The 26,908-nt window shown below is 52.8% G+C and overlaps 1 protein-coding gene across 5 annotated transcripts in view; it reads left to right on the plus strand.

Moving 5' to 3' along the window:
- The first annotated feature begins 774 nt into the window (after window positions 1–774).
- Window positions 775–26,908, plus strand: part of PSTPIP1 (proline-serine-threonine phosphatase interacting protein 1) — a 44,706-nt gene continuing 18,572 nt past the window's right edge. The window contains exons 1-3 of one of the 5 annotated variants that reach the window (XM_061394735.1): window positions 775–1,440; window positions 25,886–25,986; window positions 26,320–26,394. In XM_061394735.1, the coding sequence (XP_061250719.1) occupies window positions 1,405–1,440; window positions 25,886–25,986; window positions 26,320–26,394 (212 nt within the window). In that variant the 5' untranslated portion in view covers window positions 775–1,404. Of the gene's footprint in view, window positions 1,441–25,885; window positions 25,987–26,319; window positions 26,395–26,908 lie in introns of those variants that run through there. The other 4 variants (XM_061394733.1, XM_061394734.1, XM_061394736.1 and 1 more) reach the window with 4 other exon arrangements.

Raw genomic sequence — 26,908 nt, forward strand, 5'->3', positions numbered from 1 at the left:
TCACCACAGTCAGTGGTAAGGGAGGCATTGCTGAGGGTGGTGATTTGTGGACAATCCTGATTCATCCCTTCCTGCCAACCCACCCTGGGCTCTGCCCCCCCACCCCCCGCCGGCATCTTCTGCTGAGTGGGCAGGCCCTTCCTCCCCAGGTGTCTGGGGCTCCAGTCCAAGGCTCTTCCCAAGGTAATACCAGACACACAGAGAGAGCCCCAGCACCTGCCCCACCAAAAACAGAAATTCCAGTAATTCCCTAATCTTTTCCAAAGATTAGGGGTGGCCGACAGGGAAACCGAGGCTTGGAGAGCTGGAGGGTGTATTCAAGTCCTTCTGAAGGGTAGGGCCCAGACAGAACAAAAACAGGGGCCTCCACCTGGATTTTTCAAACTCCCCAATTTATGCCTCTGTAATTCTGTCTCTCTCAGTCCAACAACATTCTTCCTGCCTGAAGATTCCATCTTCAGAGGGGACTTCCTGCCCCAGAGAGGGTCTAATCTGGAGACCTGGAGAAGAGGCAGGCTCCATGAGGCTGTTCTCCATTGGCCTAGCTACCTGCTCCCTCTACCTCCGTGCTCTCACCTTCCTCCCACCCCCAGCCCACAGCTATGTCTGCCCCCAGACTGTGACCTCCTCAAGGGCAGGACGTGGACTGGGGCATCGTGCATGCAGGGTGTGATGATGTTCTGGTCTGGGTGAGCCCCTCCCTTCCTGAAGTGGTTTTCCAGTGACGGGTGGAGAGTCTGGCCTCTCTGGACCTGGGCCGGGCTGGGGCTGGGGCTGGGGTGGTGGGTGACAGCACCTGGGTTCCTGCCCTCCTCCTTGCCCACAACTGTAATGGGCCTCAGGCTCGCTGAGTTTGTGGCTCAGAGAACATTCCCCGCTAGAACATCGGAAGGGGGCAAGTGGAGGCGCGTAGCAGGGTGACAGGTGGCAGGCGGGGCGGCTCCACTTCCTGTGGGGCGCCGGCCCTGGAGCCTGCCCCGGGGAGGTTGCACAAACCTTGCTGCGGAGGCCCCGGGGACCGCCTCTCCCGCTGGCCACTGCCTCGCTGACCCGGGGCTGCCCTCCTTGCTCTCAGTCCTGCAGCCTGGACTGAGTCCTCATCTCCGCGGGGCTGGCGAGGGGCCGGGCCGGACCGTGGGGCCCTTCCTCCCATCACTGGGCACCAGCCCTTCCTCATTTTGCCGCTGATTCTAGCCCCAAACAAAACAGGTTGAGCCCGTTTCTTCCCTCCGGCAGTCTCTGGCTTACGGCTGCCTTCGGAGGCGCTGCAGAGGGCGCCGCCGGCCGGGGAGGGGGCCCCCCGGGCCAGCCTTGCAGGGACTGGGACGGTGCGCCTGGCTCCTGGCCCTCGTTCAGCCCTGACCGTGGCAGGAGAGCAAGCTTTGCCGTGGCGGTTGCCTGAGGATGATGCCTCAGCTTCAGTTCAAAGATGCCTTTTGGGTGAGTGAAGACGGCTGTGGGTTTCAGCAAGTGGAGTGTGCCTGGGGAGGCCAGCTCAGCTGACATTTCCTCAGGGTGGTGGGTTGGGGATGTGGCTCCCAGAGGGGAGTTTTCTCATAAAAATGATGGCTGATTTTTGATCCTTTATCGTCACGGGGTGAGGGGTGTGACCTGGGCTGTTTCTGAGTTGGAAGTGGACAATGGGGGTCCTCAGTCTGGGATACTGATTCCTCTGCAAACTTCAGCAAGCAAGGGATGGATATTCTCTGGGATCCCAGGGCAGATCTTTCCTCTGGAAGACCCCCTTTCCACAGCAGGAACCTTTTAGGAGCATATGATATATGGCTGGGAACTTGATGAGGACTTGTGAGGTAAAGGAGGGAGGGTCACAGGTCTGGGGACCAGATAAACTTGAATTTGGATCTTGGCTCTGCTATTTTGAGGCTGGACAAGTCATTTTACCTCTCTGAGCTTTACCTCTCTGAGTAGAGATAATTAACAAACATACTAACTGAATGGGAGAGCTAAACAAGGGGATCTAATGTAACAAAATCCCCTGCATCTCGCTGGAGCACAATCTCTTGCCCTTACCCCACCCCTCTTCACCCTTCTTCCTTGCAGACTTTAGGGGTCCTTCAGGGAGGCAACAGGCCTGGGCAATTCCTTGTTCGCTTTCTTAAATTCAGCGCACGTGTAAATCAAGTTTTTTCCTTGAGAAATTCCAGTGCCCAGCTGGCTTGTGGGGGTGAAATTGCTGGGCCCAGGCCACACAGCCTGCAAGACCCATTTGGACCCCACTGCCTTTTTTTCCTGCTGTCTCTCAGCCTACTGCTCTGCTTCTCAAGCGCTGACTGTTCCCAGTGGCTCCCAGGGAAAAGCTGAGACCTCTCTGGTTAGAGCTGAGGAACGTGGCTGTCCTGAGGGCACCCCCTCCAGCCGCGCAGAGGACACTGGCTCTTTGCTCAGTCGGCCTGGACTCAGCCGACAGTCTGGCCTCCCTGGGCCCTTTCCTGGGGCCTCCAGCCAGGAGGACGAGAGCTAACGAGCCAGGTCTTCCTTCCCTTCCGGGCTACGCTCTCCTTGGGGCCCATGGCCAGAGTCTGAGTGGCTCGCTTCCCGCCTGCTCTAACTGCACAGTAGGCAGAGGGCTGTCTCTCTGGGCCTCCATCTCCCCATCTCTACAGAGAGGGGCTGGGACCAGCCCAGAGAAGCCAAGGAAAGCAGACCTGCCTCAGCCCCTTCCAAGCGCCAGGCTGGCAGCTGGGACCCATGCGAGGGGTGGGGGGCTGCAGTGAGCAGGGGATGCACAGACTGGACAGTGAGTCACTACATCATTGCTCCAACTTGAAGTGCAAAACTGGGGAAAGGTTAGGGCTTCCCTGGTGGCTCAGATGGTAATGACTCTGCCTGCAATGCAGAAGACCCGGGTTTGATCCCTGGGTTGGGAAGATCCCCTGGAGAAGGAATTGCCAACCTACTCCAGTGTAGCCTGGTGGGCTACAGCCCATAGGGTCACAAAAGAGTCAGACATGACTGGGAGACCCACACTTTCACTTGAAAATCCAGGCATTTAGCAGCCCGTGGCGGGGCAAGCACACCCTGCCTGTATTTTAGTTCCAGGACATCTGGTCCAGCCCAGAGCCTTTGGTTCCACCTTCCCTAGGACAGAGCTGGCCCGAGGAGCAGCCCCAAGGCAGGGTCTGGGCAGGAAGGGGGGAGGTGGTACAGGAGGGAGCAGGGTGTGGCGGCAGCATTCTACCTGCGGCGGCTTCCTGTGCGGCATCCCCCCACACTGTGTGCTCGCCCCACCTCTGAGTCACCCACAAGTTCTCCTCTCCTCAGCTGCTGGCTCCGGGGGCCTGGGGTAGAGGTGCTGCTTCCCTAGGGAGGGCCAAAGCAGGGAGGGAAGGGCTGATGCCCCCGGGCTCTGAATCCTAACACGTGTCCCAGATGCTCAGCCTGGCCCAGCCCACAAGGACAACTAACCCGAGCACTAAAGATGGGTCAGGTGCTGTCCTCAGGACTATGCATCTATTGACTCATTTAAACCCAGGAAGTGGATGCTATTGTGACACCTATTGTTCACAAGAAGAGGCCGAGGCACAGAGAGCCTCAGCCACTTGCCAAAGTCACACAGCTGGGTGACACCTGGACAGTTGGCCCCATCGTCTGCTCTCACTCAGGTGCTTCACTACCTCTTTAGCCACAGCGCCCATCACTGGATCTTTGGGCCACGTTGGTGAAGGAGGGAAAAACTCAGTCCTTCCTACCTCCCAGAGAAATCAGATCCGATGGGCTCCACAGAGGTCTTCTGAACCCCAATTTACAGACAAAGCAGTAAAATGGAAAAGATACAGTGATCCAACCGCCGTGCAGGTGTTAGGGACAGGGCTCAGCCTGCCCTTCCCCCTGGCTTTCCCCCATCCCATGCCCAGGCAATACTGTTAACCACAGCTTGGGAACACACTGCCTGTAAATGGCTGGTGTGTAGTGGAAGGAAGCCCCTGAGCTAGAAGGATCGTGTCTAATACCACAGCACTCCCCTTACCTGGCAGCCTCGACCATCTGAAACACAGGTGAGAGCCAGCCCTGTTCACGGTAGCACTTCATTGTGAGCAGGGAAACAAAAGTGGTTTCTGAGGTTCTACGAGTTTGCATTAAGCTTGCATACTTTACTCATTCCAGATGCCCTATAGCTTTTAGTTAGGGCCCATGAACTCTGATTTTACCCACAGTTTTAACAAGCTCGGTCATGTGGTTTTGTTGACCTATAGATAGAGCAAATAGTAGGGATCTACATGGAATCTGATTGATTAAATATTGGTGGGCCTGACCTGTTAGACCTGTTAGGGACAACAGAGGATGAGATGATTGAATGGCATCACTGACTTGATGGACATGAGTTTGAGTAAGCTCCGGGAGTTGGTGATGGGCAGGGAAGCCTGACATGCTGCAGCCCATGGGATTGCAAGGAGTCGGACACGACTGAGCGACTGAACTGATACTGACCTGTTAGAGACAGTTTCACAGATAGCTGGTAGCCTGATAGTAAGAGAGGAGACAAAAACTTATAAAAAGCAGACACAGTGGTTAGAAGTGGTAGAGTTGACCAGTCCTGTCCCTCAGTAGGCCTGTATTTGCCATCTTGTCAGTGTGACCATGCAGTATTTATTTATAGCCTCCTTCTATCTGCAGCCTCACGTTCAGATGCAGGCTTCTGTGGGAGTGAGGCTGGGGTGGGCTAGCCACAGGGGAGGGAAAGGATCATTTGATTTCTGTTAATACACACACAGTGATAAAGAAGATCACAGTTTTGCAGGAAGTTTGTAACTGAGCCTCAGAACAGGGGGCTGTCGGAAAGAAAGCTAAGGATAAGAGTACCAGGTGCCCGAGCTGACAGGGCCTTAGAGCTCCTGGAACCTGACTCAACACCGGGCAGAGGGGCAGAGAATCCCAGAGAATTTGCGGGATTACCACTCCTTTTCCCAGTATACACAGCTTTCCTTGCAGGGGCTCTGCTCCCAGCAGCAGCCAAAGTGTATTGCAAGAAACACCTGTCTGCATCCTCAGCAAAGGGCTGGTGAGTGGGCTGTGTGTTTGGTCAATGTTAATAGAATAAGTGGACGAACAGTAAGGGCCTCCACAGTCCTACTGCCTTCCTGAACCCACCTTCTCCTTCATTTTGCTTTAGTTACATTCAACAGATATTTGTTGAGAAGTGTTCTCTACTAGGTAGTCTAAGCTGGGCCCTCCGATCCTCATCCCCCATCCAAACAGCTGAATGAGACTGTCAGATTACCTTTCCCTAGAAGAAGTCAGGAGAAGGCAATGGCACCCCACTCCAGTACTCTTGCCTGGAAAATCCCATGGACGGAGGAGCCTGGTAGGCTGCGGTCCATGAGGTCGCTAAGAGTCAGGCACGACTGAGTGACTTCACTTTCACTTTTCACTTTCATGCATTGGAGAAGGAAATGGCAACCCACTCCAGTGTTCTTGCCTGGAGAATCCCAGGGACAGAGGAGCCTGATGGGCTGCCGTCTATGGGGTCACACAGAGTCGCACACGACTGAAGCAACCTAGCAGCAGCAGAAGTCAGGATCGACTTCTGGAGTCTAGAGTTCTTTGATAATGGACCAGGCACAGGGAGCACCCAGAGCACTGCTCTGAGCTGCACTTTTCCCTCCTGCCCTCTCATTGCCTCCCAGACCTATACATCCAACCGCCTTTGCAAAGAAGTCACAGGATATTGTTTTAAGAAGGAAAATCTAGTTCTGGACCAGGTTTTATTAAGACCCACATCCTGTCTTTTTCGGGGTTGTTAAAAGGAAAAGTAATGGCCACATATACTCCTTCTCATGCCTTGCTCTTCCCACCATCATGGCTTTGGGCGGAAACCATCAAAGGGGACCGAGAAACCAGGCCTGAACTTTTCCCTCTGACTTGAGGTTACATTTCTCCCTTTTGAGGCTGGGCTCCAGCTTCATTTGGAAACGCTAAGTGAGGAGGTGCTGAGCTCCGCAACAGAGGACAGAGGAGGTACCACTTCCTTCGGTGGGGGAATGACTCACCAAGGATGCGTGGTCTAGGGGCTGGGGGAGAGGCCTGAGGCCCCATTTGTCTGATCAGCTACTGTGGCCTCTTCCCCTCTCCGGTTCTGAGACTCTGAGGTTCCCTACTGAGGAGGAGAGTGTGGGGGGACAATCCTCTTCTCGACATAATTTTATCTTGAACGTGCGTGGGCCTGGGTGTGATTTCCTTATCTTCAAAACACCATTGTTAGTGACTGTACAGTCCTCCAATTTGTGGATTTGGTGGACATGCTGTGAATCCCATGGACAGAGGAGTCTACAGTCCATAGGGTCACAAAGAGTCAGACATGACTAAGTGACTTAGCACACACACATGTGATTTATTTATACAGTCCCCTGTTGGACATTTGGATTCAGTTCAGTTCAGTTGCTCAGTGGTGTCCAACTTTTTGCGACCCCATGGACTACAGCATGCCAGGCTTCCCTGTCCTTCACCAACTCCAGAAACTTGCTCAAACTCATGTCCATTGAGTCAGTGATGCTGCCAACCATCTCATCCTCTGTCGTTTCCTCCTCCTGCCCTCAATCTTTCCCAGCACCAGGGTCTTTTCCAGTGAGTCAGTTCTTCACATCAGGTGGCCAAAGTACTGGCGCTTCAGCATCAGTCCTTCCAACGAATATTCAGGACTAATTTCCTTAGGATGGACTGGTTGGATCTCCTTGCAGTCCAAGGGATTCTCAAGAGTCTTCTCCAACACCACAGTTCAAAAGCATCAACTCTTTGGCACTCAGCTTTCTTTATGGTCCAACTCTCACATCTATACATGACCACCGGAAAAACTGTAGCTTTGACTATACAGACCTTTGTCTTCAAAGTTATTTCTCTGCTTTTTAATATGCTGTCTTAAAAAACAACAGAAATTATTGCCAACTATTTAGCATTCTGGGTCGATCTTTGTGTATCAAGATTTTGCACTTGACGACCACTTCTTGCAAGTTTCCCACATGAGGAGACATTCCTGGGTGGGAGGGTGTGGCCAGTTCTCAGGCATTTGGCACTAGCAGCCACTTGGGGACCCCTCATAGTCCTCTGGCTGGGCAGGAAACTTTTCATCTAGGAAAGAGGGATCAGAGTGGCCTGGAAGGGGCTCTGCTGGGAATCAAAGCCCACTCAGGCTTTGTGGATGGACTTGCAGCAGGGCAGGGCCCTGTGGCCTTGAAGGCCGAGGAGGCCAGTGGCTGAGGAGGGGGTTCTCCTGAGCAGGAGGGGATGGTAGAGGCAGGAGGTGGGAGAGGGGGGCCCCTGGCTGGCCTTCCTTTGCTGCCACCTACTGCCTTCCCTGTGCCTTCCTGGCCGTGGCTATTGAAAAGGATGAGAACAGACTCTTTCTGTGCTGGTTGCAGAGCTCCTTGAGGCATGGTGTTCTGTGTAAAAAGCACAGAGCCAAGTGATGTGTCTTGTATGCAACCCATTGTGAAAAGTGGGGGGAAATAAGCATGAGTGTTGGTATAGGCTTGTACTAGGGCTTCCCTGATGGCTCAGACGGTAAAGAATTCGCCTGTAATGGAGGAGACCTGGGTTCGATCCCTGAATCGGGAAGATCCCCTGGAGAAGGGATTGGCTACCCACTCCAGTATTCCTGCCTGGAGAATCCCATGGACAGAGGAGCCTGGCAGGCTACAGTCCAGGGGCTTGCAAAGAGTCAAACAAAACTGAAGTGACTTAGCACACATGCATGGGCTTGTATTAACAATGAGAATCTCGGGAAAGACACACAGAGAGCTAATTAAAGTGATGGCCTTTTGGGGGAAGTGAAAGAAGAAAGATTGATGGGTTTCAGGGCTGGGTGGCATTGAATATTCTATGTACTTTTCTATAGCGTTTGATTGTTGAACCATGTAAATATATTACCCAATGAAAATTACATTACACAATTAAAAATGAAAAAGAAGATGTTTATTTCCTGTTCTGTGAAAATTCTTTTTTCTCTGAGTCCCAGATACGTCTTTCTCAGGGGAGAGGCGGCTGTTCCTGGTTGTTGTTCAGCATCCCTTATTCACCAGGCCCTGTGACATATGTGTCCCCAAATCCACCTTGCAGGGAAGGACTTGCCAATGGCCTCCCATGTCCAGAACGGAGACACAGGGAGGTCAAGTGCCGAGTTCATGGTCATACAACCCAGGCAGAGCAGGGACACCCCTTAGCTCTGTCGGACCCTATTGCATTCTGCCCCTAAATCCAAGGAGGACTGGTGAGTTCTTGGTTCAATTATAATTCCTAAAGGATTAAAGGGTGGCTCCCTATTCAGTAACATTGGTTTCCATGGTTTTGGAAGTAAGTTGATCTCTCTCACCATAATTTTCTGCAAATGATCACAGATTACATATGCCATTAAAAGGAAAATGTTTAAAAAACAAAACTAAGCAATTCCTGTTTTCAAGCTGAGATGGTGTTTTTAGGTGACATTTGTGGTTCAGTAGCGTGAACTCTTCCATATACTCTGTGCACACTTTGTGGTGTGTGTGCCCCCAGGAACCCAAGAACTTGGTTCTTCCACACCCACTCCATAGGATGCGGTCGACCGTCTGATGCAGCCGGTGACTGCAGAGCTTCAAGGTCGCGTTTGCCCCACTTTTGTGATGCCTGCAGGTATTCCCCTGTAGCGTTTCCTGGCTGCTCTGTCCTGGGTCAAGAACGTAAGCCACACCTTCGATTTTATTCTTAGTGGAAAACAAGATCTGCTTCTCAAGGTCCTCCTTGTTGTCCAGTTCCCAGGAACTCAGGGACTTTGGCTGGCTTCTCCCGGTACCTCCACACAGCCAGGGTTGCTAGCCCCTGGGATGGAGAGGGAGGGCCCTGCTTGGGCCTGGAAAGGTGGGGGAGGACTTGGGAGCTGGTGGGAGGGCAAAGGTGGAAGGCCTGGCATGGGTAAAGGTGTGGAGGGGGAGCGGGTGCAGTGGGTTTGTAAGACGGGTTTTCTGGCCCAGAGGATTGCATAGGGTGACTGTAGGAAGGGAAGACCCCGGCTGGGCTTTAAAAGCTCTTGACCAGCCTTGAGTGGAGGCAGAGAGCCTTTCTTCCTTTCTTCACCCTCTCCAGTGACGGATGTTTCCTCTCATGCAAAAAAGCTTGGAGGCTGTGGGCTGTGGTTAGGATGCCTGTCTGCCTCAGCTAGAGCCTGTCTGACGCTGCAAACGAAACGATGGAGGGAACTAGTTGCGGAAATCGAAACTGCCTCACTTCTAGTAAGAGAGAGTGGTACCCGGTGCCCTGGGGGCTGCCCACGCTAGCTAGGGCATCCTGCTGGACTAGCTCCGGAAGGCCCCCCCCCTCGCGGGCTTAGTCACACTCTCTATGCTCCAGGCTCAGAATGGGGACAGGCCTCTTTGAAGCTTCCCCCCTCACTTGCTGAGGGGGAACTTGGAGAATCCTTTCTCCTTTCTGAACTTCAGTTTCCTCATCTGTAGGATATTAGAGTGATTCTCAACTGAGATAAAGGCTTTGAGGATGGAGACACTAAGCACAGTCCTCAGGGGACCACGTGCTGCTGCTCAGCATTGGGAGCTAGTAGACCAGGAAGAGATCCCAAGGGATCCTGACTTTTAACTGGATAGGCACCTACAGCGTGAGCCTCATATGTAGGTCTTCCTAATCTCAGGATGCCTCCCCAACTCTGTTCACCACTGGATACTAAATTCCACCATTTGACAGTCATTCCTGTGGCTTCAGGTAACAAGATGCAATAGCCCCATGAGGCTGGTATTCTTATTCCTGCTTTATAGAGAGAAAACCATGGCTTATAGAGGGGATGTGGGCCTGGGGGTGCCACCCAGATGGACGTTGGGGCTGCTGGGCTAGGCTTGGCTGCTACCTTCCCCGGTCAGGTCAGAGCGCCCTTGACATTAGCAAGAGTGTGTGGTGGTTTGCTGAGACCTGACACCCTGAGCAATGGATAACAGAAGCAGGCCAGTGAGTGACAGGCCCTTCCCTGGTGTTGACAGGCCACCCACTATTGGGCAACAGGAAGTATCTGCTGCTGCTTCAGAGACTAGCAGCCAGGGTGGGGATGGGGCAGCCAGATGGGATCAGGGTTCCCAACTGCGGAAATAGAAAAGCAGAAGCTAAGCCATACTGGAGAGAAAAAGAAGGGGTGATGGGCTGAGTCAGGAGGGTGCTTGACCTATTCAGGGGACAAGGAGGCCTATGCTGCTGGGGCAGAGTGATGGAGGTGAAGAGTGGTTGGAGATAAGATCAGAAATGTGACAGGGGTCACAAACCCCAATGCCCAGTCGCAGCTCCAGGTCAATTACACACAAATTTCAGGGCGGAGGAGCAGTAGTTTTCAAAGTTCTCCATTGGTGTTGAGAACTGTGGTTTTTCTGCTACATGGCCATTGCTGACAATGAGCATACATCTGGCATTTACCATTTATGTGACCTCATTTGACTCACTTGTGAATTAGTAGAGGATAGAGGGGATTTTTTTTAACCTTATACAATTACTTTTTTGTGGCCAATGTCAATATACATAACAGATAATTTACCATTTTAATCATTTTTAAGTGTGCAATTAAGTGGCATCTGTACTCTCATAATGTTCTACCAACCATCACTACTAATTCCAAAACTTTTTCATCATTTCAAACAGAAATTCTATACCCCTTAAATAATAACTCCTTATCTTGCTCCTCTCATCTCCTACTCTACTTTCTGTCTCTATGAACTTGCCATGCTAGGGACCATGTATAAGTAGAATCAGGAGTATTTGTCCTGCTTCACTTAGCATAGTGTCTTTAAGGGTCATCCATGTTTTAGCATGTATCAGAACTTCATTCCTTTTAATGGCTGAAAAATATTCCATGCTACGTGTATACCTCATTTTGTTTATCTATTCATCTGTTATTGGGCACTTGGGTTTTTATCTCATTTCATATATTATGAAAAATGTCGCTATGAACATGGATGTACTAATCACTTCTTGGCAAATAGACGGAGAAACAGTGGAAACAGTGGCTGACTTTTATTTTTCTGGGCTCCAAAATCACTGCAGATGGTGACTGCAGACATGAAATTAAAAGACACTTACTCCTTGGAAGGAAAGTTATGACCAACCTAGACAGCATATTAAAAAGCAGAAACATTACTTTGTCAACAAAGGTCCATCTGGTCAAGGCTATGGTTTTTCCAGTGGTCATGTATGGATGTGAGAGTTGGACTGTGAAGAAAGCTGAGCGCCAAAGAATTGATGCTTTTGAACTGTGGTGTTGGAGAAGACTCTTGAGAGTCCCTTGGACTGCAAGGAGATCCAACCAGTCCATCCTAAAGGAGATCAGTCCTGGGTGTTCTTTGGAAGGACTGATGCTAAAGCTGAAACTCCAGTACTTTGGCTACCTGATGTGAAGAGCTGACTCATCTGAAAAGACCCTGATGCTGGAAAAGACTGAGGGCAGGAGGAGAAGGGGATGACAGAGGAAAAGATGGTTGGATGGCATCACCGACTCAATGGACATGGGTTTGAGTGGACTCCGGAAGTTGGTGATGGACAGGAAGGCCTGGCATGCTGCGGTTCACGGGGTCACAGAATTGGACGTGACTGAGCAACTGAACTGAATACTGGTTTGAATTCCTGCTTTCAGTTCTTTTGGGTATAAAACTAGGAATGGTGTTGCTGGATCATAAGTAATCCTATGTTTAACATGCTGAGTAACTGCTAAGCTATCAATATTTTCCCCAGAAGCTGCTCCATTTACATTCCATCAACAATGCACAAGGGTTCCAATTTCTCCTCATCTTCACCAGGGCTTGTTATTTCCTGTGTCTTTTCCCCAATCATAGGCATCCCAGTAGGCATGAAGTGGTATTTCATTTTTTTGTTTTTTAACTTTGGCTCTTTTTATTTATTTATTTGCCTATCTTTGCGACATGTGTGATCTTAGTTGCCTGACCAGGGATCAAACCTGGGCCTGCTGCAGTGGAAGTGTAGACCCTTAACCACGGGTCAGGTAGAGAAGTCCCTCACTGGTGTTTTGATTCCTATTTCCCAGTGACTAGTGATGTTGAGCATATTTTTACACATTTATTGACAGTTTGTTTATCTTCCTTAGAGAAATGTCTATTCAAGTCCTTTGCCTACTTTTGAATTGGGTTATCTTTTTGTGGTTCAGTTTTTAAAGTTCTTTATATAGTCTGGATAGTAATTAAGTATGATTTGCAAATATTTCTCCTAATTTGTGGATTGTCTTTTCACTCTCTTGATACTGTCTTTTAACGAAAAAAGTTTTTTGTTTTGATAAAGTCTAATTTATTTTTTCTTTTATTGACTGTTCTTTTGGTATCATATGCAAGAAATCATTGTTCAATTCAATGTCTTGAAACTTTCCCCCTATTTCCTGTTCAGAGTTTTATAGTTTTAGCTCTTACATTTAGGTCATTTATCCATTTTAAGTTAGTTTTTGTATATGGTGTTAAGTAAGTGTCCAACTTCATGCCTTTGCATGTGAATATCCATTTCCCCATCACCTTTGGTTGAAAGGATGGTCTTTTCCACGTTGAATGGTCTTATCCTTGTTGAAACTCAGTTGACCGTATATGTGAGTGCTTATCTCTAGCTTTCTATTTCATTCCATTGGTCTGTAAGTCTGTCCTTACGACAAAACCACACTATTCTAATTCCGATAGCTTTGTAGTGAGTTTTGAAATTAGAAAGTGTGAGTCTTCCAACTTTGTTCTTTTTTTTAATGTTGTTGGCTATTAAGGTCCTGCGTTAAGGTGTTTTTTTAATTTTTAATTAAAAAAATACAGTTGATTTACAATGTTGCTTTAAAGTATACAAAAAAGTGGTTCAGTTATACATATTTTATATATGTATATATATACATTCTTTTCAGATTCTTTTCCCTTAAGATTATATAAAATATTGAGTGTCGTTCCCTGTGATATACAGTAGCCCCTGGTTGGTTATCTATTTTATATATAGTAGTATCCCTGGTGGCTAAGATGGTAAAGAATCTACCTACAAAGTGGGAGACCTAGGTTTGGTCCCTAGGTCTGGAAGAGCCCCTGGAGGAGGGCATGGCAACCAACTCCAGTATTCTGCCTAGAGAATCCCATGGACAGAGGAGCCTGGCAGGCTACAATCCATGGGGCCATGAAGAGTTGGACACGACTGACCACTAACAGTTTCTCTTTTGCAGCTTCCCTGGTAGCTCAGCTGGTAAAGAATCCGCCTGCAATGCAGGAGATCCCAGTTCGATTCCTGGGTCAGAAAGATTCCCTGGAGAAGAGATAGGCTACCCACTCCAGAATTCTAGTATAAATCTGTGTCTCTATTCCTGCCCTGTAAATAGGTTCATCAGTATCACTGGGGCTTCCCAGGTGGCCTGGGAAAGCCTCATGGTAAAGAGCCCCCTCTGCCAATGCAGGAGACACAAGAGACACAGGTTTGATCTCTGGGTCAGGAAGATCCCCTAGAGGAGGGCATGGCAACCCACTCCAATATTCTTGCCTGAAGAATCCCATGGACAGAGGAGCCTGGGGGGCTATGGTCCATGGGGTCGCAAAGAGTCAGACATGACTGAGTGACTTAGCAGAGCACACTGCTGCTGCTAAGTCACTTCAGTCGTGTCTGACTCTGTGTGACCCCATAGACGGCAGCCCACTAGGCTCCCCCGTCCTTGGGATTCTCCAGGCAAAAATGCTGGAGTGGGTTGCCATTTCCTTCTCCAGTGGATGAAAGTGAGAAGTGAAAGTGAAGTCGCTGAGTCGTGTCCAACTCTTAGCGACCCCATGGACTGCAGCCTACCAGGCTCCTCCATCCATGGGATTTTCCAGGCAGGAGTACTGGAGTGGGGTGCCACTGCCACAGGTATCTGCTAATCCCAAACTCCTAGCGTATCCCTCCCTGCTTTTCCCCTTAAGTAACCATAGTTTGTTTTCTGCCTGTGGATCTAGTTCTGTTTTATAAATAAGTTCATTTTTTTTTTTTTTTAGATTCCACATTTCAGCGATGTCATACGATATTTGTCTTTCTCTGTTTGGCTTATTTCACTTAGTATGATAATCTCTAGGTCCATCCATGTTGCTACAAATGGTATGATTTCATTTTTATGGCTGAATAGTATTTCTCTGAATATATGTACCACATCTTCTTCATCCATTCATCTGTTGATGAACATTTAGGTTGCTTCCATGTCTTGGCTATTGTGAACAGTATAGGAATGAACAATGGGATGAAAGAATATTTTTGAATGATGCTTTTCTCTGCATATATACCCAGGAATGGGATTGCAGGATCATATGGTAGCTCTAGTTTTAGTTTGTTAAGGACCCTCTGTACTGTTCTGCATAGTAGCTGTACCAGTTTACAGTCCCACCAACAGTGTTGGAGGGTTCCTTTTTCTCTACACTTGAGGTGTTTTTATGGGTGAAGAAACTGAAGTTTGAACATTTTTGAGGTGGTGCTAGTGGTAAAGAACCTGCCTGCCATTGCAGGAGACACAAGGGACTTGAGAGACTTGAGTTCAATACCTGGGTCAGGAAGATCGCTTGGAGGAGAGCATGGCAACCCAGTCTAGTATACTTGCCTGAAGAATCCCCATGGACAGAAGAGCCCTGGCAGGCTACGGTCCATGGGGTTGCAAAGAGCTGGGCATGACTGAAGTGATTTAGCACGCGCACATAAGGTTGCCACCAGTCTATGACAACCCCCCTCTAACTCTCCCAAGCCTGGACATACGTGGAGAGACACCATCCTTTGAGAGAATCCCCTTGGGATGGTGGGCTCCTCCTTAGAGTTGCCCTACCTTTGGCCCCTGGGAAGGCCCATGACTTCTGAGCTTCCTTGAGTCCCCACCAGCTTTCATTCTTCAAGCACAATTGTCCCATAGGCTGGGGTCACCTACTTCTTCAGTGGACCATGAGAAAGCCTTGAGGGAACTGATGTCCACCTTGGCCTTGGCCTGCTTAGACCCGAGAGGCCTTTGAAAATCAGGATTTCTGATCCTCAACTTCCCAACTGGCAGCCACTGAAGCAAAAGAAGTCCCCTTCTTTGTCACCTCTTGAATGTTTCCCCTTCATTTGGACCAGCTCTGAGACCACTCTCCCAGGCCTGGGAACCCCAGACTGCAGGTGGTAGGAAGGTCAGCTGGGGTCAGTCCACGCAAACAGGGTGAGGTGGTAGGCAGGGGATCAACAGAGACGTCTGGATCAGTGTCCGTGGAGCTGTCATGAAAACTGCACTTGTGGGGCATGAAGGTCTGCACAGCACGAGGATCTGCGCTACTGGAAGGCAGCACAGTAGGTGCTGAGCTGGCGTCTGCACTTGTTCTCACTCTGACCCAGATGAGGATGCAAATTGATGCTGGAGCCAAAGGAACAGTGTGGCTGATTCCAGGGTCAGGGGAAGACCAGCAGATAAAACTAGGCCTCAGGGCAGGGCAGGAGCTGCTGAGCCATTGCTGGAATTTTATTTTCAGATGCAGACCACCCCTAAGCCTAGAAGGGCTGCAGGTTCAGCGAGGGGAGGAGTTTGCACTCCAGGACCCAGTGGCCTTGGTTTGAGTCCTACCAACATGTTTGGTGCAATGCAGGAGACACAGGAGACAGAGGATCGATCCCTGGGTCAGGAAGATCCCTTGGAGGAGGAAATGGCAACCTACTCTGGTATTCTTGCCTGGAGAATCTCATGGACAGAGACACCTGGTGGGCTCCCGTCCATGGGGTCGAGAAGAGTCGAACATGACTGAGCGACTAAACACACACCAACAACGTGTGGGTGCAAGTGATGCTGGGAGGGAACGTTAAGCAGCGACGGTCCCAGAGAGGACAGGCTTGCCTCAGGCAGCCCCAGAGCCCCAGGCCCCCAGAGGCGGCATCTTGCTCCACTTAAAGATCTGCTTTCCCTCAGTGCTGCTCTACGCCTGATACCCGCTGGCTGTGCTGGCCAGGCTAAAGCAATTCCCAGTCTCTAATGCAGAACCCGAAGACGGTGGCAGGTGCCATCTTTGTCTCTCACACTGCCTTTAGCACTGAGCGGGCTGCTTGGACTCCATTGCCCTCATGGTTGAGTCCCTCCACCCTCTCAGTTTCTGGCTCCTTGTCTGTATTAAATCTATCACTGTGGTTAAAAGACAGATGTGGTCAAATGAATGTTAATGACCTAATAAAGGCAGGAGCCCCACGTGCAGACCCCCAGCAGGTACAGGAGACCCAGAAAGCCCCTGGGCTTGGAGGGTGTTGCAACCAGAGCCCAAGGGTCAGCTCTGAGGTCCAGAACCTGCCAAGGGCAGCAGAGGAGGCTGAGGGGCCTTCTGCAGGGGCTGCCAGGGGTCTCTTCCTGCCTTTGGGGAGAGGTGTGAGGAGTGGGCCCACCTCTGTCTTGAGGAAGTCTTGAACCCAGAAGAATCTGCCAGTTCTCACCCTGCAGCAGTTTATACCACCAAGCAAGACACCCCGCCTTGGCCCCGTGAGCATCGGAGTCCAAGTGTTCATTCCGCTTTACAGATGAAAAACCTGAGGCTGAGAGACAGGAAGCAACCAGTCGAGATAAGTGTCACAGCTAGGACTCAAACCCAGCTCTCCTCTTTTATTTCCTTTCTTGGTTTACTTTCACTTAATATATACTGATCACCATGGCCACCCTTTTCCAGGAGCTCATTAAGTGTCAGGATGACCTTTGTTGGGCTCCTACGTATATTATTTCATTTAGTCCTCAGGGCCCCTGGGAGGAGGGCAGTGTGTTCACAGTCATTTTATAGAGGAGGGAATCTGTGCATGGGAGGTTAAGTAACTTGCCCAAGTTCACATTGTCTGTAAGCATGGGCTTGGCCAGGACCAGAACCCGGTACCTGGACTCTTTCCACACCCCCTGCCTGAACTTCTTCTTGATAAGGGGGTGCACCCATGGGCCATGGCAGGTATATGTGGTGTGGAAGGGGTGATGCTTGGGGAAAGGGACAAGTAGAAACACAGCCTTGGCTATTGGTGCTGGCCCCCAGTTCCTGGCTGGTCACTCACAAGCTGGAGCCTGTGCAGCAAGGAGCCATGGGGCTGGCTCTGCACAGGGTGTGGTCACTGCCTGTCCTTGCTTATGGGTCAGTGTCTCCTCTGGGGCTTAGTGTTTGTGGTGGCTCAGTAACCTCCATCCACCTTCCCCACCTACCCTCAGCCCTGGCCTGACACCTGCCTCCTGCCCACCTACAGAGGAGCTGTGTGACCGGGGCCAGCCACTCATCTTCCGTGCGTCCGTGTGTGCTCAGTCACTTCAGTCGTGTCTGACTCTCTGCAACCCCATGGACTGTAGCCCACCAGGCTCCTCTGCCCATGGGGATTCTCCAGGCAAGAATGCAGGAGTGGGTTGGCATGCCCTCCTCTGGGGGATCTTCCGGACCCAGGGATCGAACCCACGGCTCCTGCACTGTAGGCGGCTGCTGAGCCTCAGTTGTCACCTGTGACGTGGGGCAATCAGGGTACAGCCCTGACACTGCAGGCTTCTCTGAGAATTAGAGGCATAGAGGGCATGGGCTTCTACCGCTCCACATGCCACCCGCCCTGCTCCCTACTCCTGACCTGGGAACTTGGCCCTGGTTCCCGTTACTTTCTGGGAGGGTCCCACCGCTGGCTCTGCCTGACTCGGGGCTCTCCCCGAGCTGGTCTCAGGCCACCTCTTCAGACACCTGCCCTGGCCCTTCAGCCCCCTCGCTGCTCACAGCTCTGAGCATCAGGCTTCCAGTCTCCTGAACCCAAGGGGCTCAATGCCACCTCCAGGCCTCTGCCCAGACTTGTGTTCCCTTCCTGCCCTGTCCCTTGTGCTAACTTCTGCCCATTTTGGTTTCTTAACGCAGGAGGAAGACGTGGGGGATTGAGCTGGGCCTTTAAGAATGGAGGGGAAGTGAGCAGTGCTTCACAGGATGGGGGAAGGGGAGCGCGTAGAGGAGGCCCTTCCTTCCTGATGTTGGAGGAGGCCTACTTGAAACAACAAAGTCACAAAGTAGGAAGCCAGCACGCCCACACAATTGGTGTTGAAGTCGGGACAAGTTATATAACCTCTCTCATCCTCAAATCCTCCCAGGGTCTGTGTTACTGAGATGAGGCCCCAGGTTGGCACAGGAGGTCCCTTTCTGGTACTTGTGCTATTCCCCGGCCTCCAAACTCTGCAATGTGGGATTCCTAGGAGCCCCTGAACATTCACAGGCCTCTAACAGCTCCACTCTCCCCCTCACCCAAGGCTGCAGGAAACAACCCCAGGTCTCCAGGTTCTCCAAAGCTTGTGGCCCAGCTGGGCCCCAGGTCAAGGGCCTGGACATCTCAGGGACCATGCAACGGGGCTGCTTGGGTGAAGAGGCCTCAGCCCAGGGCTCAGTGGAGATCTAGAGCCCTCTGGAAACTCATTTCTAATCCCAAGCCCCAGATTAGCTCATTTAACCACGTTCAATGTGCTTTGTTCCTTAAGAGTCTACTGCTTTCTTGGCTCTCTCCCTTTGACACCTATCCTGAGCCATCTTAGAAAAGCCATAAGTCACCCCACATTTGCCTGCTTACAGATGGACCCCTCCAGTCTTTAAGTCAGGGGACATCCAGACTCAGAACACCTAGTAGGACACATCATCTGAGGCTTGAATCCTCTCTGCAGAATCCCTAACCTGCTTACCAGATCCTAGCTACGGGGCACTCTCAACCCAGCAAAGCGACTTACCTGTGCTCCATATTTGGGGCCACATGGGCTCTTGGAAAGTCCTTCTTTGTACCGATCTGGAGTTGGCCTCCCTGTCTACTTCCCTGTGAGTCCTGGCTGAGGCTCTGGGGACACCAAACACAGATGCTCCCTCTTTCGCTGAAGGCTCCACTGCTGCTAAGTTGCTTCAGTTGTGTCCGATTCTGTGCGACCCCATAGACGGCAGCCCACCAGGCTCCCCGTCCCTGGGATTCTCCAGGCAAGAACACTGGAGTGGGGTGCCATTTCCTTCTCCAGGGGATCTTCCCAACCCAGTGATCAAAACCAGGTCTCCTGCATTGCAGGCAGACGCTTTATCCTCTGAGCCACCAGGGAAGCCATAACAGCTCTATGCTGCTGCTGCTGCTGCTAAGTCACTTCAGTCGTGTCTGACTCTGTGTGACCCCATAGACGGCAGCCCACCAGGCTCCCCGTCCTGGGATTCTCCAGGCAAGAACACTGGAGTGGGGTGCCATTTCCTTCTCCAGTGCATGAAAGTGAAAAGTGAAAGTGAAGTCACTCAGTCGTGTCCAACTCTTAGAGACCCCATGGACTGCAGCCTACCAGGCTCCTCCATCCATGGGATTTTCCAGGCAGGAGTACTGGAGTGGGGTGCCATTGCCTACTCCTGAAGGCCCTACAAAGGCCTACAAATGATCACATTTCTTACTAGCTCCTCAAGGGCTGAGGCCTGGTACCCAGCCCTCTGTACCCAGCTCTCCTCCTGGGATTCTCTGGGTAAACATCCAGCTTGCTCACTGAAGTCTCTGGTTCATCAGTTCATCCATCCATCCATCTATCCACCCATTCATCCATCCATCCACCCATTCATCCAAGCCATACCTGAGTATCTGTTCTTTGCCGTCTCTCAGTTTAGCAATCAATAATGGTAGAGACGAGACCTACTGTAGGGTACTAGCTGTGGGGCAGTGGAAAAATCCTGGCTGCTATTCATTGACTTATCTTCTCTGAGACTCAGTTTCTTTATCTGTACAATGGGGTAGTAACATGTTGTATGAAGTAGAGGGGACAGGTCTGTCTGGCTTAATTAAGGTGCTGGGTAACTAGTCATTGAACTGCAAACAAATGGTCTGGTCTTCTACTCGGGGCGGCTCAGGAGCCAGCTGTCATGAAGGCACATCCACGTGAGCGCCTCCCTATGTTCGCAGCCTTTGTCCAGTCTATTTGCTGAGCATTGCTGTACAGACATGGGCACTGGGACCCAGGAGGCAAACCGCCCCACGCTCTGCCTTCTCCAGAGTTCAGTACTCACTTCCTCAGGTGTTCTGACAATCCCAGTGGTTTTGCTTCTCTGCGCACAGCAGACAAGCAACAGTGGACTGGTAGCTAGTAAGCTAGCCACGGTAGGCGCTGGCCACAGAAATCCTTTCTGTTAAATTGTGGTGAAATTAGAAGGCGAGGTCGCCCGAGTACCGTGCAGCCTATAACCGTATTCAAAATTGCTGTCCTTGGCTTCTGGAGCTTCCTGAGATGAAAGCGGTGAGTCCAGTCTCCCTGCTCTGTCTCTTCTCCCACCAGTAAAAGGTGATTTAAAAAAAAAAAGTTAGATTAAATATATAAAGAGCCTAGCAACCCAAGAGCATGTCAGTCATTAGAAAGGTTTCTGAGAAGAATGGTAAGCATTTTATGAAACAGTCTCTGAATTTGGTAAGGCACAAGCAGGAAGCTTTAATTTTTTCCTTCCGCCTTCCAAAGCGGTAGTGGTAGCTCTCCCTTCCTCACCCCTGGGCGTGTGATAGAGCGTGTCCAGTCCTTTTCAGGTCTAACTCCCTCCAGTTCAACCTCGTATCCAGATCTCACTTTCCTGTTCACCTGAAAGCTCCCCAGTCTCCCCGACTTTGCCTGTGATTGGAAGCCTATGATGCGCGCAGAGCACAGGGTCGGTCTCTGTCACCCCCACTGCTTACTGCTTCTGGCGTCTCTACAGCCGGCGCGGGTGTGGGGTTGGAAGGCCTAAAGGGATGAAGGGTCTTATTTTCCTGGTGCAGTTGCTGCTGGTGCAGCAGGTGACTGATGCCCACAGGTCAGCTCTTCCTCTCCTGGCTACTTTTGCAGGTCCTTTGGGGACCTTGTCCCCTGGCTGTCCCACTCTCTTCCCTGCAGCTGTCCATGTCTGATCCCTCCCAGCTGCACCCCATCATCTACTCCATGCAGCTTTTTTCGAGGGCTCCTTCTTGGCTGCCAGGCATTTCTCACCAGCCAAGACTTACAGGCAGCTCTTCCCAGCCACCTTCCCAGCCTCCACTTGGTTCCCAGGAGATGTATGGGTGTCAGCCCCCAACCGCTCCCTTCCAGGCCTCACACTCCCTCAGACTCCCCTTGGGCAGCTTCAGCCCACCCCTGACTTCAGACATCTCCAGGTAAGATGCAGTTATGGTTGCCATGGTTTCCAAAAGCCAACAGACACACAGCAGCCTCCAGGCTGAAAGAACAGTTGAAGGTCACCTCCTCTCCCCAAACCCATAACACAGTCAGGCAGCCCCAGAAAGGACAAGGGCTTCACCAAGAGTACCCAGCTTCTTCCTGGCAGATCAGACTTGTGACCAAATCCCAGGCCTCTCCCTCTAAGGTGAGAGGCTTAGCTGTCCTCTGAGATACTTTATATTCTGGAATTTCATGTAAGGGAACATTTGAAAAAGCTTCTGCAGCCTTTTAAATGGACCCTCTGGTGGGGAAGGGTGTATAACTCAGTAGGAGGATAACTCGGTGTTTTCCAGCCTTGAGCAGCTGGGTTCCGTCCGGTGAGAGCCAGCCAGAAGGGGCTGGTGAGAGCCAGGGGGGGCCAGGGCAAGGCATGGGGAGCTGCTCTTGCTGAACAGCTACTGAGTTCAGGGCTTTGCAGAGAGGTGGGGGATGCGCTAAGTTCTGGCTTGGGAGAGCAGGGCTCAAAACCTGGCTGTTTCCCACCGACTTCTGAGCAGGTAGCTAACCTCTCTGGGTTCCGTTTTTGTCATCTGTAAAATAGGGGTAATAATCCTCAGCCCCGTCGCCAGCTCAGGGCAACCTCTGACCTTGTGTTTCCTCATCTCATCTGTGTACATTGTTTCACCGGCTTCTTAGATCAACTGTAGGTGGAGGGAACCATTAGGCCTCTTGTTACAGGGAGGGAACTGGAAGCTGAGAGCGCCCAGGACCACAGGGTGGGGTGTGAACCCATAAATGGTCTGCTAAACTCTGTCCAGTCTCTCGGGCCAGGTCTGGGCCCCATCCCTAAACTTGGCAGCCAGTCTGCCCCCAGGGGGCTGTGCCCACATGGGGTGGGCTGTCTGGGGCCAGGAGAGGTTGTCCTCCCCAGGCATTTCCTAGATGAGGAAACCTGGTCCTGAGAAGGGAAGTGGCTTGCTTGGGGCTCTGGTCTCTGTGGCCCAGCCAATGCAGCCACCAAGAATGGCATGGGTGTGACAAGGAGGAAGTGGCAATGGGCACAAAGCTCCCTCTGTACTTGCGCAGTGGGGGCATGGCAGGGCTGGGGCCGGCTTGCCGGCCTGGACTGTGACACATCCAGGGCCATCCAGCCAAGGGAGCAGGTGGGCCATCCCTGAGCAGAGACCAGAGCCCCGAGCTCGTAGGCTTCTCGCATGCCCCTTTCAGGTGGAGGCAGGAATACGCTTCTGGCCGGAGCAGCCTGGAACACCTTCTCCTGTAGCCCTGATCTGACCAGTGTGGGGCAAGGGAGGCCAAGAATGGCCACACAGAGTGGATGGCAAGGCCTGGGGTCCCACATCCGGCTTGGGGGAGGTCTCCCCAGGAGGGACCTGCATCTGCCTGACACCTGGCACCCCGCCCTGGGGTGGATCACCCCAGGTGCCACATGGCGAGGGTGGGGCCTCTGGCCGTTTGCTGGCTGTCCGCTCACATCTGCAGAGCCAGCCGGCCCTTCTCCAGGGCAGCGTTCCTCTGACCCAGCCCGGGCACGGAGCTGGCCTCTAAGAATCCATGGTAACTGAATGACAGACGGAAACACGGCTTTGGTTTGAGGCAGAGGGAGTCTGAGTAATCATCTTCAAAAGAGGGTTTTTTTTTTTTTTTTTGATGTTTCAAAATGTAACAGAGTTGCTGGACTACCAATGTCTGAACTGGACTGAATGTCTGATGTAGCTTTGGGGACAAACTGCATGTGTGCTCAGTCACTTCAGTCGTGTCCAGCTCTTGGAGACCCCATGGACTGTCAGCCCGCTAGGCTCCTCTGTCCATGGGAGTCTCCAGGCAAGAACACTGGAGGGAGGAGCCATGCCCTCCTCCAGGGGATCTTCCCAACCCAACGATCGAACCTGCGCCTCTCACGTCTCCTGCGTTGGCAGGTGGCTTCTTTACCACTAGTGCCAGCTGGGAAGCCCGGGGACAAGCTGACCTGCGTTCATATCCTAGATTCTGATCTTCACCAGCTGAGGGAACTCGGGCAGTCACTTACCCTCTTTTCCTCCTCATCACCACCCTAACTCCCTGGGTGTGTGGTGTTTTCCAATAAGAAGACAGCTGTGATACTCTTGGTATCGTGTGTGGCTGGTGGACTCAATAAATGACTATTTCACCAAGGGCAAGGCCAGAGGCAGGTCTCAGGTGACGGAGGCTGCGGGGGGACACAAGGAGGTGGGAGGCCCTGCCGTCTCGTAGCTTCCACACTGTGGAAATGTCCGTCTGAGCCTGTAAACAAGGGGTTGAAAGGGAACCCAGAATACCTACAGGCTGTAGCTAGTTAGGTGCCGGGAGGAAAGGCCAGGGTGGGCCCCTGGAGGGCGGTGAGCCTGCAGGACTAATTGATTAACTGAATGATTAGCTAGTTCGTTTCCTCAGCAGCTTCCTGAGCCCCACTCTGCCCCACTCTGAGCCCTGAGTCAGAAGCCCCGGAGGAGGCAACTGAGGTGGGGTGGCGGAGGGGGTGCAGGCCAGCCGGGAACAGCCCCCAGGGAGTCTGGCACTTCCTTGGAACAACCTACTCACTGGTGACGGTGGCTCACCCAGCCGAAGCCCCACCTGCTCTGAGTCAGGGCTGGGCCAGATTCTAGAGCCTGCAGAACTTTGGGGACTTGAGCTCCAAGGACCCTGCCTGCAAGCCCCTCTGCCTGCCACCTCCTCCAGAATGGCCAATGTAGGTTTGCTTTTGCTTCTCTTTCCACTCGGGGGTCTCTGTAATGACAGAGGGGTTCCTCTGGGGAGTAGGGGCTGGGAAGAAAGATCAGAGAGTCTGCCGCGGGGCTGGGCTTGGTCAGCCCTCCCCTCCCCGAGAGGCATGGCGGGGTAACAACAGGCCCTGCAAGTCCAAGTCCTCGTCCCGCTCTGCCTGTGGGACCTCAGGCGCATCTTCCCCTTCTCTAGGCCTCAGTTTCCCCAAGGACTGAGGGGCACTGGACAAGACGCTTCCTAGTTCTGGTGGTCTGTGGTGTCCAGCTCAGAGTGACCCCTCAGGGGGAGAGGGCAGGGGCAGGGAAGGAGCAGAAAGGACCCATCTTCCTCCCTGGCCGCCACTGGCTTTTGTCCTGGGGGTCCGGAGGGGCAGGGGGGAGGCTGGGGCAGGAAGCTGTGGTCCGCTGTCTGGTTAGTAGCAAGTGGCCCATGAAAGCTACAAAAATGGAGCCTGGGGCAGCCACACCAGCCTAGACGCTGGGGCAGAGAGGCCTGTGGGCGTTGGGGGCTGACCACTCTGCCTGGGGCCCTGAGTAGCCAGCCAAGACCCAGGCCTGCTGCTCATCAGCCTGTGGGCAGCTGAGCCTAGTCTTGGGAACTTTTAGGGCTGCTTATGGAGGAGGCATGCACTCGGGATCCTAACCATCCTGTGGGCTGGCAGATTCTACCGTTCTGAGTTGACTGAAGGTGGGCTGGGCCTGGCACGGGGCCAGCTGGTACAATTTGTGGCCTCTCTGCCTTTCTCTACTGCATCCGATTCTCCTTAGACCTTGAAAAACAACACCTTCTCTTCCCACTGCGTACTAAGTTGCTTCAGTCGTGTCTGACTCTTGGCAAACCCGTGGACTCTAGCCTGCCAGGCTTTTCTGTCCCTGGGATCCTCCAGGCAAGAATACTGGAGTCGGTTGCCATTTCTTCCTCCAGGGGATCTTCCCAACCCAGGGACTGAACCCATGTCTCTTATGTCTCCTGCACTGGCAGGTGGGTTCTTTACCACTAGCGCCACCTGGGAAGCCCAGAGCCGGGCTCAAATACCTCTTCCTGCAGGAAGCTCTCCTTGATTTAGACTTCTCCCTGCCTCTCCCCTCACACCCACAACACAGCATTTGAGGGGAGGCATGGGGCAGCAATGGCCAGCTCTTGACTCAAGTGTGTGTGGCCTTGGGAAAGACCTGCTGATTCACTAAGCTGTGAGACGGGGCTGTGGAGCGTGCATCGAAGCGGGGGCTCCCTTCCCCCATCTCTGTGGCTCATGATGGGGGATGGTCTGTGGAAATGGAAAAGAAAACAGGTAGGTGCTGCCTCTCGGGGCTGGCCCCAGTTGCCTGGCTGAGTACTCTGGTGGGTTGGGGTCCTTCCTCAAGAATGGATGGGGGGAAAAATGGATGGGAGCCAGGCTGAGAGGCATAGAAGCCCTGCTCTCAGCACTGTGAGAGCCGGATCCTGACCCTCGACGTTCACCCCACCCAGTGGGTGCAGGAGGATGCCCTGAGCCCACAGGGTGAGCCCTGCGTGGCATCCAGCATACAGTGGGTTGTCAGGGAACAGCAATTGCTATTCTTTGCAGAGGCTGTAGAGGGTAGGACTGAAGGGTGTAGGCCTGAGCCAGACAGCCTGGGTTCAATGCCAGGCCTGCCGCTTTCAGGCTGGGTCACCCTGGGTACACCTCACCCATCTGTGCCTCAGTTTTCTCACTTGGGCACCTGAGGTAAGAGGGTTCTTGAGAAGGCGACAGGGGTGAATGGTGCCAGGCACCTCCTAAGGCTGTCATCATGGAGGCTTGTGGTGGGGGCCTTTCCCCAGGCCACCTTAGGTTAGAGCGTGACTGTGAGCTCTGATCCCCTGCAGGGCTCATCTCCACCTGGTGCCTCCACAGATGGGGGGGACCCTCTGTGTGCCTGCCTGAGGCCACGTACTGAACCCCAAGAGCTTGTCCTTAGATAGGGGAGATGGAGGCTGATGGTGAAGCCAGGTCCTGGCGGCAGTCAGCGGGGTCCTCGCCAGGCTGCACACAGGGCTCCCCAGCGTGGCCCTCACGCGCCCCTCTGTCCTGTGTCCCAGTGCAGGGACTTCACCGCTCACACGGGCTACGAGGTGTTGCTGCAGCGGCTGCTGGATGGCAGGAAGATGTGCAAGGATGTGGAGGAGCTGCTGAGACAGAGGTGAGCGCCAGGAGGGAAGGGAGGTGGCCGAGCCCCGAGGCCAGCCTGGCTGCTGGCAGGCCACCCCTACTCTAAGAAGTCAGGAGTACGATTCCCCTGTTTTTCCCAGCCTGGGCCTTCCCCCAAGTGGGCAAATATATCTAATGTCCCATCAGATGTGCTTGAATTCAGCCAACGTTTATTTAGAAGGGCTGGAGGCTTAACCGTCTCGAGGAGGCATCTGCAGGGCCAGAGCCTGCACGGGCAGACCCTGCCACGTGTCTGCGCCCGTCTGAGGGTGAGCTTTGGCCAGCAGCCATGGACAAGACCGGTGCCTGGGGGCTGTCGTTGCAGGGCCCAGGCGGAGGAGCGGTACGGAAAGGAGCTGGTGCAGATCGCCCGCAAGGCAGGTGGCCAGACGGAGATCAAGTAAGGGGGCCCCGCCTGCTTCCCCGGGCACTTTCGACAGGGTTCAGGGCTTCCTGGGGTGGGCTGGATGGGGAGGGCCAGTGAGGGTCTGAGTGGCTCCCGGGGCAGGGTGGCTGGTGGGCAGCTTTCTTGGGTGCTGGGCACTCTGGGCAAGGTCAGGTTCTTTGTGGGGGCAAAAAGCCCACAGTCTGAGCTCCCAGGAGACTCTCTGGGCAAGGGGCACAGCCCACACTCCCTGGGGGTCTCCATCCAAGTCCTGAGAGCCCTGGCGAGGGGTGACAGGACCCCACTGGCTGCCGCGCCCCCTGCAGCATTGGCTCAGCTCGAGCTTCCAGGAGGGACGTGTGGCCCAGAGGTGGGGGTGCCTGCTCCTCACCCGTTGGCCATGTGACCTTGAAGCGGTGGGGGGTGGGGGGGCTGGTCACTGACACTTGGGGTTTCCGTTTCCTCCTCAGTGAGGGGATGACAGTGCAGCCTTCCTTAGAGGCTGCCCAAGCCTGGCTGGGAGGGCAGT

Source organism: Bos javanicus, chromosome 21 (genome assembly GCF_032452875.1).
Source record: "Bos javanicus breed banteng chromosome 21, ARS-OSU_banteng_1.0, whole genome shotgun sequence".
Taxonomy (NCBI): domain Eukaryota; kingdom Metazoa; phylum Chordata; class Mammalia; order Artiodactyla; family Bovidae; genus Bos; species Bos javanicus.